At 66.9% G+C, this 11795-nt stretch overlaps 2 protein-coding genes across 3 annotated transcripts; both read right to left on the reverse strand.

Annotated features, from left to right (window-relative positions):
- Positions 1 to 2994: 2994 nt before the first annotated feature.
- On the reverse strand, positions 2995 to 6243 carry CD151 (CD151 molecule (Raph blood group)). The gene is made up of 9 exons (XM_080710635.1): positions 6202 to 6243; positions 5121 to 5177; positions 4413 to 4502; positions 4152 to 4343; positions 3964 to 4038; positions 3525 to 3629; positions 3298 to 3456; positions 3140 to 3226; positions 2995 to 3070 (listed from the first exon to the last, which is right to left on the reverse strand). Exons 3-9 carry the CDS (start codon positions 4494 to 4496, stop codon positions 3011 to 3013), a joined length of 762 nt encoding a protein of 253 aa, XP_080566761.1. The 5' UTR covers positions 4497 to 4502; positions 5121 to 5177; positions 6202 to 6243; the 3' UTR covers positions 2995 to 3010.
- Positions 6244 to 7255: 1012 nt separating this feature from the next.
- CRACR2B (calcium release activated channel regulator 2B) lies at positions 7256 to 10087 on the reverse strand (the record flags this gene model as incomplete). Of its 2 annotated transcripts, none has more annotated exons than XM_080705851.1 (9): positions 7256 to 7430; positions 7691 to 7762; positions 8326 to 8492; positions 8556 to 8648; positions 8717 to 8804; positions 8881 to 9027; positions 9244 to 9433; positions 9724 to 9835; positions 9911 to 10087. In XM_080705851.1, the coding sequence occupies 9 exons, from the start codon at positions 10085 to 10087 to the stop codon at positions 7256 to 7258; spliced, it is 1221 nt and encodes a 406-aa protein (XP_080561977.1). The 2 variants fall into 2 exon arrangements, with proteins under 2 accessions (XP_080561977.1, XP_080561976.1); XM_080705850.1 differs by having other exon boundaries at positions 7691 to 7801.
- Between the last annotated feature and the right edge of the window lie 1708 nt (positions 10088 to 11795).

Genomic DNA, 11795 nt, shown 5'->3' on the forward strand with positions numbered 1-11795 from the left:
CCGCCAGGCCGCGGGCTCCCGCCAGCGGCGCCTGGCCACGGCCTCCTGCTCCCCTGGAAGCAGCCAGCCAGTGAAGACTCCTACGGATTCCCTGCATGTCCTGCTACCTGGCCTGGTCTGGGGCTCCCTGTGCCCGTGAACCTGCACCCTCACATCTGAGCAGCCGAGCCCCGGCCTGGCTGGGTGCTGGGCCAGTCTCACCCATGGGTGGCCTTCCAGCAGTCTTCTACCCCAAGGCTCTACATCCCTTTCCTCCTGCCAGTCCATCGGGGTGGACGGCGGTAGACATGGCCTCGCTGCCCAGGGGGAGGCACCATCCCTGGGCAGCAGCCCAAGCCTAGAAGGTCCCTCAGCAGCCAGGAGCATTCGGGGGCCTACTTCGCGCTCATGTTCTGGACTCCAGGCCAGGCGCAGGGGCCCACGCCTCTGGGATCTAAACCACATTTTCAGCCAGGCATGGTGGCGCACACCTGCCATCCCAGTACTTGGAAACTAAAACGGGAGGATTGCAGGTTCACGGCCAAGCTCAGCAATATAAACCCTTCGCAACTTAATGAGACTGTTTCCAAATAAAAAATGAAATAGAACCGCGTGTGGTGGTGTATGCCTGTAATCCCAGGACTTGGGAGGCTGAGACAGGAGGGTCACAAGTTTAAGGACTACCTTGACATGTAATGAGACTCGTCAACCTAGTGAGACTGTTTCAAAATAAAAAATAGGAGCCGGGCATGGTGCATATGCTTGTGATACCAGCATTAGGGGAATTAGGGGGCTGAGGCCGGAGGGTCGTACTTCATGGCCAGCCTCAGCTATACTTAGGCCCTTTGCAACTCAGTGAGACCCTGTTTCAAAATAAAGAATAGCTAGGTGTGGTGGCGCACACTTGTAATCGCCGCGCTTGGGAGGTGGAAACAGGAGGATCGCACAGGTTCTAAGCCAGCCTTGCTGGCTTAAGAGACCCTGTTTCCAAATAAAAATATAAAACGGGTCTGGGAGTGTAGTCCGGAGGTAGAAGGGTTCCATTCCCAGTACCACCAAAAAAAGAAAAAGAATAATAAATAGAGCTGGGAGCGTAGCTTGGAGGTAGAATGCCCCTGGGTTCCATCCCCAGTACTGCCAAAGAAAAATTGGGCCAGAAGCCAGGCATGGTGGTGCAGGCAGTACTTGGGAAGCGGCAATAGAGTTGTAGGTTTGAGGACAGCCTCAGTAAATAAAACTCAGCAACCTAGAAAGACCATTTCAAGGCCAGCGTGGTGGCGCACGCTTGTAATCCCAGCATTCAGGAGGCTGAGACCAGGGATCGCAGTTCACGGACAGCCTCAGCTACTTCGTGAGACCCTGTTTCAACATAAATAATAAAAAATAGGGCAGGGGGTGTAGCTCAGAGGTCGAATGCCCCTGGGTTCCAGACCCACAAGAAAAAAAAAAAGGCCATTTCAAAGTAACTGTGTGTGTGCTGTTGATGCTGGACCCAGGGGCCTTCAATCTTCAAGCCATACCCCCAGCTCTATTTTATTTAACTGGGAACGTCCCACTGAGGCTAGTTTGACCTACAATTCTCCTGTATCTGCCTCCTAAGTACTGGGATTATAGGCATGTGGCACCACACCCAGCTCTGTTTCAAAGTAAAAAATAAAACTGGGTGTGCTAACACACACTTGTAATCCCAGTACTTGGGAGGCTGAGACAGAATCACAGATTCATGGACAGCCTCAGCTACCTAGGCCCTAACTTAGACCATGTTTCAAAATACAGAATGAAAAATAGGGCTGGCGTGTACGTCAGAGGTAGACTGCCCCTGGGTCCCATCCCCAGAAGGAGCCATGCCTTTTTCTGGCCTGAGGGCCAACCTTAGCCCACAGCCGCACGGCAGCCCTGAGACCCCACAGCTGGGCCAGGGGAGGTCCCAGCACCCAGGCGCCTGCACCTGTTCCGGGGCCTTAGTGCCCTCCAGGAGTGCAGGGAAGCAGCCCTTCTGACGTGCCCTTCAGGGTCAGCTGCCGGCTGCCAGATGCCTGACCCAGGGTCCTCTAGCACAACCCAAGCCTCAGGGACTTGGGGCAGCCCCACAGGCAGAAGGCACACACAGGCCGTCTCCCAGGAGCCATACCTTGGCCTGCCCACCATATCGTCTGAACACGTCCACCTCTGAAGCGCCTGCCGCCCACCATGCCTGGCCAGCTGCTCTCACCCGGCCTCTGCCCCCACCGCCCGGGCTCCCCAGTGCTGGGAGGGCTTGGAGCCACAGGCAGGTCCGGCCTCTCTGCCTTCACTTCCTCCTGAGACTCCACCCTTCAGAAGGCACTCAGCTGTTCCTGCCATTGGACTTCCCTCTCTTGGGCCACCCTGACCGGGACGGAGTCCTGACTCCTGCCCTATATAGACTGTGGACAGGCCGATCTGTCAGTTAAACGTTTATTAAGCACCTGTTAACAGCAGGAGCGCTTGGCATTTGGGATACAGTATTGAGCGGGCCAGCAATGCCCCAGCTCCCACGGAGGCAGCGGACAGGGACACGTGGCGTCCATGGCGGTGCTGAGAGCAGGGGAAGTCAGCAGGGCCCTGGCAGTCGGGACGGGCCAAGGCACAGATAGGGGCTGCCTCAGCTCCTGTCACGCAGGCCCCACAGCTGGGGGCTCGGGTCTGCGGCGAGCCAGTGGCAGGCTTGAAGGGCTCCGGCCGGCCTCCTAGGCACCTTCAGGACGGGACCTGCCCGCGTTCACACCAACACACAGGCCTGGGCCCTGGGCCCTGGGCCCACCCACAGAACAGTCTCCTCTGACAGGTGCTGGGGGAAGGACCGGCCTCAGCACGTGGTGTAGCGCCTGAGGATTAGGTGTGGGTGAAAGGCACTTGAAGCTACCCCTGGGGCGGGCTTGCCAGGGGTCATGGTGGCGGCATGCACTCACGGGCGCACGGAAGCCACCTTCCTAGTGGTCAGCAGTGTCAGCTCAGTAGTCGGTGGGACGAGGGGGTGGCGGGGCCCGGCCACACCAGGCAGGCCTGGGTGTCAGTAGTGCTCCAGCTTGAGGCTCCGGTACAGACAGCACGTGAAGAACATGCCGAACACCTGTAGAGACAGGCAGCTGAGCCGCCGCCAGCCACCTGCCGCCCGCCGCCCGCCGCCGGCCAGGCTCACCTGCACACAGGCGATGCCGAGGCCCACGGCCCCAATGATCCGCAAGTGCTCCTGGATGAAGGCCTCCAGCTTGGTGATGCAGCCGCCCTGGCGGGACAGGGGTTGCTGAGGACGGCCCGCGGCCCCAGCGTGCCCGGGGAGCGGAGGTGGCCACCTACCTCCACCTTGTAGATGTTGGAGGCGTGGTCCCGCTGCCCGCAGCCCGGCACCACGGTCTTGCAGCAGCTGTCGGGGACCACGCGGCTGCCCGCCGCGGGGGAGCGGAACCACTTGCTGTCCTGCCAGTCCTGAGAGTTGTTGCTGCCACAGCAGTGGAACTGCAAGAGAACCGCGCTGAGTGCTGGGCTGCGGCCCGGGGCGGGGCACGCCTCCCCGCGGCACCCACCTCCTGCTGCAGCTTGTCCACGGCACTGGTCACGCCCTCGTGGCCAGGCTGGTGGTACTTCTTGGTCATGGTGTCCTTCAGGCTCTCCTTGAGCTCTGTGTTCAGCTGGGGAAGGTGGGGGTCAGTCTGAGACCTCCAGGATGGAGCCGGGAGAGGGCCCCAGGAGGCCCCAGAGTGGAAGGTACAGACTGGCCAGACAGCAGGGCGTGAGGGGGGCTGGAGACACCTTGGGATGCTGGACACCTGCCTCCCCACAAGCCCAAGGTGGACAGCTTGGGCACGGGTGCAGTCAGGACCCTGTGGCCTGCCCCCCCATGAGACCCAGACCCACCTCCAGGACCCAGGGGCCAAGTGGTGAGCTGTGGGGCCGCAGGGCTGGGGGTGTCACTCACATGCACACCTATCCTGGGCATGGCCCCCATCTGCCCGCGGCCCTCACCTGCTGGTAGTAGACGTAGGCCAGGACCCCAGCAATAATCTCCAGCAGGAAAATGAGAAGCAGCAGGATGAAGTACTAGGAGCAGGGACGAGGACCCCGTGAGTGTGCCTGGAGACCCACCCCTGGGGCCCGGACCCCAAGACAGTGACACTCGACCCCCCGCCTGGGTGCCGCCATGCCCCGCTGACCAGGCGCAGCAGGTTCCGCCGCTCCTTGAAGGTGGCGCAGCATCCCAGGACACCGGTCACCATGACGACGGCGCCGGCCACCACCAGGATGTAGGCTGTGGCCAGGTAGGTGCTGGAGCCCAGCAGGCTGATGTAGTCACTCTTCAGGGCCAGCGTCCAAATGCCCACTGCCATGACAGCCAGGCCCGCCATCTGCAGGCAGAGGTCAGTCAGCACCCGCCCTGGCTCTGCGGGGCCGCGGGCGGGACGGCAGCCACTCACCCAGAAGCAGCAGTTGTAGGTGAAGAGCAGGTACTTGAGGCACACGGTGCCGCAGGTCGCCTTCTTCTCGCTGAACTCCCCCATCCTGGGCTGGGGGGCAGGGTGGGGTCAGAGGCCCATGGCAGTGGGACAGGAGACAGCGGGGCCACCTGGGAGCTGCGGCCTAGCCAGCCACCTGCCCTGGGAGAAGGCCTGGGGAGGGGTCTCGAGTCCCTTCCTAGGCCACCGCTCAGCAGCCCTGGCCCCATGCAGAAAGGTGGACCCCTGTGCCACCAGGCTCAGGCCTGCAGGACCCCAGCACCACCCACTGACTCACCCCAGCTGACCCTGGGGTGAGCCAACCCACAGCATTCCCGGGCCTCCGGCCATAGGCACCACAGGCTCACAGGCTGGCAGGAACCTACTACTCAGAGACACGTCACCAGAGGTGGCAGAGGCGCGCTGGGCGCTTGGACCCGCCCCACTGGACCCCTCACAGAGGTGCACGGGACAGTGTAAGGAAATGTCGCTGCCAGCAGGGGGAGCCTGCACATCTGAGCTCCCTTCCAGACCTGCGGGGCAGGTGCCCCAACAGGAGCAAAGAAGAGGCCCGCGGGCACACCCGCCCCACCCACAGCAGCCTCCGGGGGAGGGCCTGGGGCCAGGCAGCAGCTGGGCACCCCGGGCGGTTTCCAGCCTGGCTGCCGGCTCCACCCCGCCCAGGCTCACCAGGCTGTCTAGACTCCGCTGAAGGACAGGTGGACGGAAGTTCCCCAGAACGCCGGGCTAAAGAGCAGGAACAAGCCGCTGGTCACAGGCTGGCCCTCTCTGCCAGCCCTCCTCCTGGAGGCCCAAGTGGACCTTTCCAAGGCCACAGGGCCCGCTCCGCTCCGGAGGCAGAGAGGAGTAGCCAGGCCTGGTATTTTGGTCTGGGCTAGGGTGGGGCAGAGGACATTCCTGGACAGTCTGATCCAGGGAGGGACCTCAGGTCTCTGGGGCTCTGCCCTGGGCCTCATCATGCAGCTGCAGCCCCAGGAGGAAAAAGGCAGCCACCCCCACCCCTGGACCTGGGTAGGGTCGCAGATCTCCACCACAGAGCTGGGGGAGGAAAGGGCGGCCACCCCTGGGCTGGGGGAAACAGGGACTCCTCCTCGGAGCTTCTGAACTCCTGAGATGGCGGGCCCAGACCTCCACCCCTGCTTGGAGGAGACAGACCTTCACCCCTGAGCCGGTGGGGGAGACACGGGCCTCCACTCCGGGCTTGGGGGGGCACAGACACCAGCGCCTCCCTGGGCAACGACACACAGACGCCCCCGCCCCGGACACACCCCAGCAACTTGAGGACCAGGCTGACGCTGGGCGCCCCCCCAGGTCGGCCTGGCGGCTGCGAGTCCCCAGGGAAAGGGCCGGCGTGGGAGCAGGGGCCAGCCACAAATAGCTCCGCGGCGCACGGGCTGCCCGCACCCAGCCAGGCTTTCCACCGGCGCTGGGGCCGGGACTCCGCCGCGGCGGCCCCGCGTCACCGCGATGAGGTCACCGCCGCCACCGGCCCCCGCCCCGAAGGCCGGCGGCCCGCCCCTTGCACCGGCGGGCCTGCGGAGGGAAGGGGACCGAGTCGGCGGCCATGGGCGCCCCGCCGCGCGTCCCGGGGCCCTGCGGGAAGGCCGCCATGCCTGTCCCAGGGCGGGGGCGCCCCCACCCCGGCCCGGCGCCCGTCTCCCTCCGAATCAGGCCGCCGGTGGGCGCGGCCTGGGGCGAGGGCGCGGGGCCTGCCGCGCACCTGCCTCCGGCCGCCGCCGGGCGCACTCACCGACCACGCGTCCAGTCCAGGCCCCGCGGCGGCTGCGGGGGCGGCGGCTGCGGCCGGAGATGGCGGGCCGGGCCCCAGGCCACGCCCACTCGCAGGCCACGCCCACGGCTCCCGCAGCCCGGGCCACGCCCACGGCGCCCGGCAGGTCCCGACTCGCTGCGGCGGGAGCCAGCGCTGCCCGCCCGGCCTGGGGGCGCCCGCTGCCCGGCGAGCCCCCACGCCCGAGAGAAGGGAGGCGGCGCCCAGCCAGCCAGGGGTCCTCCCTGCGCCGCGCCCGGCCCCGTTTCTCCCCCGGGAGCCTTCCCAGTGCCGCCAGGACTCGCACAACAGCTGCCGACCTGGGGTGGGGAGGGTCTGGCGGTGCGGACCAGAGCAGGACAGGGGCTCCTCTGGGTGCAGTCTGGAGGGTCTCCCCGAGGAGCTCCCCAGTCAGGAGGGCACGAGGCTGGGAATGGCGCCCCAGGAGAGGCAGAAAGGACGGGGCGTGCACTCCGGATGACCGGGAGCTGGCCGCGGGGGTCAGGGGCGGCTCGCTACCGCCGGGACCACACCTTAGTTATCCGCAGTGGGCTTCCGGCCCAGCTGGGCAGGACAGGGCAGCAGATGTCTGGGAGCCGCTGGGCCCACAGTGGTGCTCCCTGCTGAGGCCGGGGCTGCTGGAGCTGTCTGGGGGCTTCCACTTCCAAGCCTGGGGGCCCAGCCCAGCACACGAGGTACACCCTTCTGTGAACCTCTCATGTGTCGGTGTGCCACGGACACCCCACTCGTGAGCACGCATATGCGGCGGCTCTCAGACACACGGAGAGCCGAGGACACAGTAGTTGGTGGATTTTATTGACCAGGATTTTTTCTCTGTCCTTCACGCTGGACGGAGACAGGTCTGGTAAAGACCGGCAGGGGCACAGGAGACCCTGGCCACGCACAAGTGTCCCTTCGGTCTCTGTTCAGGTGGGTGGGGGCCTTGCTGGGCAGAGCCCACAGAAGACCCACTCCCGCCCAGGACAAGTCTCTTTGCCAGAGCAGCTTCTCCAGGTGAGGCCCACCGGGCTGGTCTTCAGGCACTGGGCAGGTGGCCGGAGCCGCGTCTCGGGGGCCGAGCCCAGCTGCAGCAGCAGCAGCAGCAGGTGGACCCAGGCAGGCGGGCCTCGGCCAGAGCTTTCCTGTGGCCACCGCCCAGCAGTCTGGCCTCATAGGCATCCCTCTCATCCCGAAGCCGGGTGTTCAGCTCTCTAGGGAGGCGGAGTGTGACGGCTGAGTGGCCTGAGGGGTCCAAGACCTCAAAGCCGCTGCGTCAGTGGCAGGGAGGGTGGCTGGGCCCTGGCTCCCCAGGCCAGAAGAGAGGAGCCTGGTGGAGGCCGCAGCACGAGGGATGGAGGGCGGACACAGGAAGGGCTCCCTCTCAGTGGGTGGGGTGGAAGACCCAGAATATCTGGGAGCTGGGAGCCCCCCAGCTGAGCCCTTCCCTCCCAGAGTCTGGGTTTCTCCGAACCTGAGCAGTCCCAGTTGCCGCAGGAGGCTGAGTTTTTCTTTCTGCATGTTCCTGGAGACCACAACCATGTCACTGTGGGCGAGAGGTGGTGACCCTGATGCAGGCAGGCTCCTGGGGTGCCCTCAGAGGCCCTCCACCGTGTGTGTCTATGTGCGCGTGTGTGCGCATGTAGGGGGGACTGGGGACTGAGCCCAGGGCGTGTTACCTCTGAGCCACACAGCTACGCCCCCAGCCGTATTTTACTTTTTATTATGAAACAGACTCTCACTGGTTTCGTGCCCAGTACTTTGGAGGCTGAGAGAGGAGATGGCAGGTTCGAAGCCAGACTGGGCAATTTAGCAAGACCCTCCGCAATTTAGTGAGACCCTGCTTGAAAATAAAAAACAAAAAAACAAAACAGGACTGAGGGTGTGGCTCCAAGGTACGACATCCCTGGGTTCAGTCCCCACCACCGAGAAAGAAAGAGAGAGAAACAGGGTCCCACTAAATTGCCAAGAGCCTCCCTAAATCGCTGAGGCCGGCAAGCATCCTGTGGTCCTCCTATCCCAGCCTCCCAAGTACTGGGGTCACCGGCAAGGGCAGCCACCCCGGCTCCCCCCGGACCGCCGCCCCTCCGGCCTGGGGGGGGGGCGTACCGCTGGGTCTGCTCCCGCCGGCCGCGCGCGTCGCCCTCCAGCCTGCGCAGCTGCGCCCGCGCCCCCTCCAGCTGCGCGCCCCGCGCCTCGTAGGCCCGCCGCAGCCGGGCGAGCTGCGCCTGCGCCTCCCGCTGCTCCGCCGCCCGGGCCTGCAGCTCCCGCTCCAGCTGCGGACGCAGAGGCCGGTGAGCGCCGCCCGGGCCCCCGCCCGCCCCCGGGGCCCGGCCCACCTCGCGCCGCCGCAGCCCCGCGCGCTCCAGCTCCTGCTCGCGGCTCCGCAGCTCCTGCTCCAGGCGGCGCCCGCGCTCGTCCGCCGGCCGGCCCTGCAACACAGCGGGCTGAGCGGGCGGCGGGGCCGGGGTCCCGGGGGGGGGGCGGGCCGGGGCCCCACCTGGCTGCGCCCGCGCGGCCGCTCGCGCGCCTGCTGCTCCAGCTCCTCGTACAGGCCGCGCAGCTCCCGCTCGTGCTCGCTCTCGCGCCTGGGGACGGGGCGGGTGAGCCGCTGCCCGGAAGGGTGAGCCGCTGCCCGCCGCCCCGCCGGCCCGCCGCGCTCACCGCCGCAGCGCCCGCTCCAGCCCGCGCCGCTCCCGCGCCGCCTCCTCCAGGCAGGCGGACGCGCGCAGCAGCGCCTCCTCCAAGTGGCCCAGCAGCTCGGGCCGCTCGCGCCGCAGCCGCGCCCAGAGCGCCCTCACGGCGCGCTGTCTGCAGGGGCGAGCGAGGCTGCGGCGAGGCCCTCGGGCCCGGGACAGCCCCGGCGGCCCCGCCCTCCCCGGCCCCCGCGAGGCGGACCTGCGGGAAAGCACGCCCGGCCCCCCCACGGCTCGGCCCGCGCAGCCTCGGCACCCCGGGCGGGAGCAGACGGGCGGGCAACCCCGGCCGAGCGCAGGCCCGGAGCGGCAGGGGGCAGCGCGGACTCACTCGCCCAGGACCCGGGCCACCCCCAGCTGCTCCAGCGCGGAGCAGAATTGCTCCTCCTCTTCCTCCTCCTCCTCCTCCTCTTCCAGGCAGCCCAGGTTGCCCTGCACATCCGACCAGCCCGATTCAAAGGTTTCCTCCAGAGTCGGCGAGGCCGCCGGGCCCTGGGCCGACTCCACCCCCACAAACTTCCCTGCGGCAGGAGAGGGAAATCCCAGGCTGTGGGTTGCCACTCGGCCCGCCCGGCTCCCGAGCATCCTGCGCTCTCGGGCCGGCTTCCTGTTTTGCTTCCTCGTTTTGGTTCTGTTGGCCTGGGAATGGGAGGTGACAGCCAGGCTCCCAGTCCCACCTGGTTTGGCTGCAGAGAGAGGTCAGGGCCCACTCTGCACAGCACAGGGTCAGCAGTGAGGGAGGGGAACGGAGAGGCCAGGTGGGCCAGCCCAGGGTCTCTGGATGCTTGGGGGTGGGCAGGCCCCTGCTCACCCAGACCCAGGCAGAACTCCCGGGCGGTGAGGAAGCCGGTGTGGGCCTGGTCCAGACTTTCAAACACTGCTTCCAGCTGCTCAGGTGTGAGAGGCAGGTCACTCTGCAGACCCTGGCCGGATGGGAGAGCAGGGTGAGCAGCCAAGGCTAGCCCTGGGCGTGATGGCCTCTCGGGACTGCGGCTCACCTGCAGGTCCTGCCGGGTGATGAAGCCCTTGGCCTCTTTGTCACACAACAGGAAGAGCTCCTGGGCCTGCCTCAGCACCTCAGCCGGCCGCCCTGCAGCACAGGCCCCCTCCTCCTCCTCCTCCTCCTCCTGCTCCTCCTGGGACTCCCCAGTCCCCGGCTCCCCAGGGCTGGCCATGGGGGCAGGATCTTGGCTCTGTAGGGCTCTGGGAAGCCAAAGGAGGGTCAGAGAGCGGGGAGCAGCATGGGGCGCAAGCAGGCAGCTGAGGCCCTCCCTGCCCAGGTGGGATGAAGTGAGGGAAGGCCAGGCAGATGGAGGGGTGCTGCAGGGCTGGGGCGCCTGGGGTTGCAGACTGCGGGGGCTGCCCAGGACCAGGCACTGCAGAGGTCCCAACCCAGAGAGAGGCTGCCCGCCAGGACAGAGGAAGTGGGGGACAAACGGGGCAGGGTCCAACATCCAGAAGACGGAGTGTGGAGAGTCTACAGAGCTCCTGATAGCCACGGCCGGGGAGGAGGGGCACACCACATCCCCGAGATGGGGATTCCAAATTGGGACTGAGGAGGCAGGTCCAAACCCCCCAGTCCCCACCAATCCCAGCCTATTCCTTAGCCCTGGCCTGGGCCAGTGATGCCCTGACCTCCTGACAGCTCCCACCTGCAGGGCCCTCCCACCTGCAACCAGGCCCCACGGAGCACAGGGGCAAAGTCCCAGCCCTTCTCAGGAACACCCCCAGATTCTGGGCTAGCACCCCTGGCAACAAGGGTCCTGCCTCTCTGCCTGCCTCTCCCTCTCCAGGTCCCGGAACCTCCTGGAACCTCCCGGGCCTCCCAGCTCCTGGCGGGGAGCTCCACCCCTGATCAAAGCCACCTGTCCTTCCTACAACGTCCAGATCCCGGATTTCCCAAAGCTACACCCAGCTGTGAGGCCGCTGGGCCTGGGACTCGGTCCCCTCCTCAGGCCAAGCCTGGATCCTCTCCACCACCCCGCCCGTTTTCCTAGGGAGAGGGGGGTCTCCAAGGACCCGCGGCGAGGGAAAGGAGAACACAGAGCCCGGGCCATTGCCCCCAGGCCGTGCCACCCACTGGGGCCGGCGGGCCACCAACCCACAGTCCATCCCAGCCGGAAGCTGGCCCGGGAGCCGGGAGGAAGGGCCCGGGCGGGCGCAGGCGCCCGAGCTCCGGCACTGCTCCGGCCGCCCGGCCTCCTCTGCCCCCGGGTGCCCCGACGGGACGCCCCTGCAGCCTAGGCGCCCCGGGTCCGAGCGGGGCACGCGGGCTGCACGCCTACCTGCCAGCACGGGCTGCGCCGCCGCCGCACCTGCCGCGGGCGGCTCCTCCCGGAAACTTGGCCGCCCCGCCCGCTCGGACCCCGGCCGCCGCGGCGCTGGCCCTCGCAGGCTGGGGACCGCGCCGGCCCCTCGCAGGCCGGGCGGAGGCACCCTGGTGTCCCCGCCTCTCCCCTGCCTCGGCAGCCGGACCCTGCGGCCGGGCGGCGGTCCAGGCAGAGCCAAGGGCGGGCCGGCCTCCGGGACGTGCACACCAGCTCCCCCATCCCAAGGACACAGACCAAGCGCCAAAAAGCGGGTCGGAAACGCCGGCGGGAAGCTGACCACAGACTCCGGGAGCTCCCCCACCCCGGCCGCGGACCTGGCTTTCCGCTCTTTCCTTCTCAGATTTTGGTTTTGCCAGCTTCTTAAACGATACCATGCAGTACTAGACAGTGACGTTAACCAGGCAGCCTCCGCACTCCTGTGAGGGTGTGGGGCAGAGGGCCACCTGGCACCCCTCGGCACTCCTGGAGCACAGCCCTGCCGGGGCCCTGGCCTCTTCCCTGCCTGGCCGTCACCCACCTGGAGGCCGGCGTCCCACCTGCCACAGCAGCTCTC

The sequence above is a fragment of the Muscardinus avellanarius genome (genome assembly GCF_963383645.1).
Source record: "Muscardinus avellanarius genome assembly, chromosome: 1".
In the NCBI taxonomy this organism is placed as follows: domain Eukaryota; kingdom Metazoa; phylum Chordata; class Mammalia; order Rodentia; family Gliridae; genus Muscardinus; species Muscardinus avellanarius.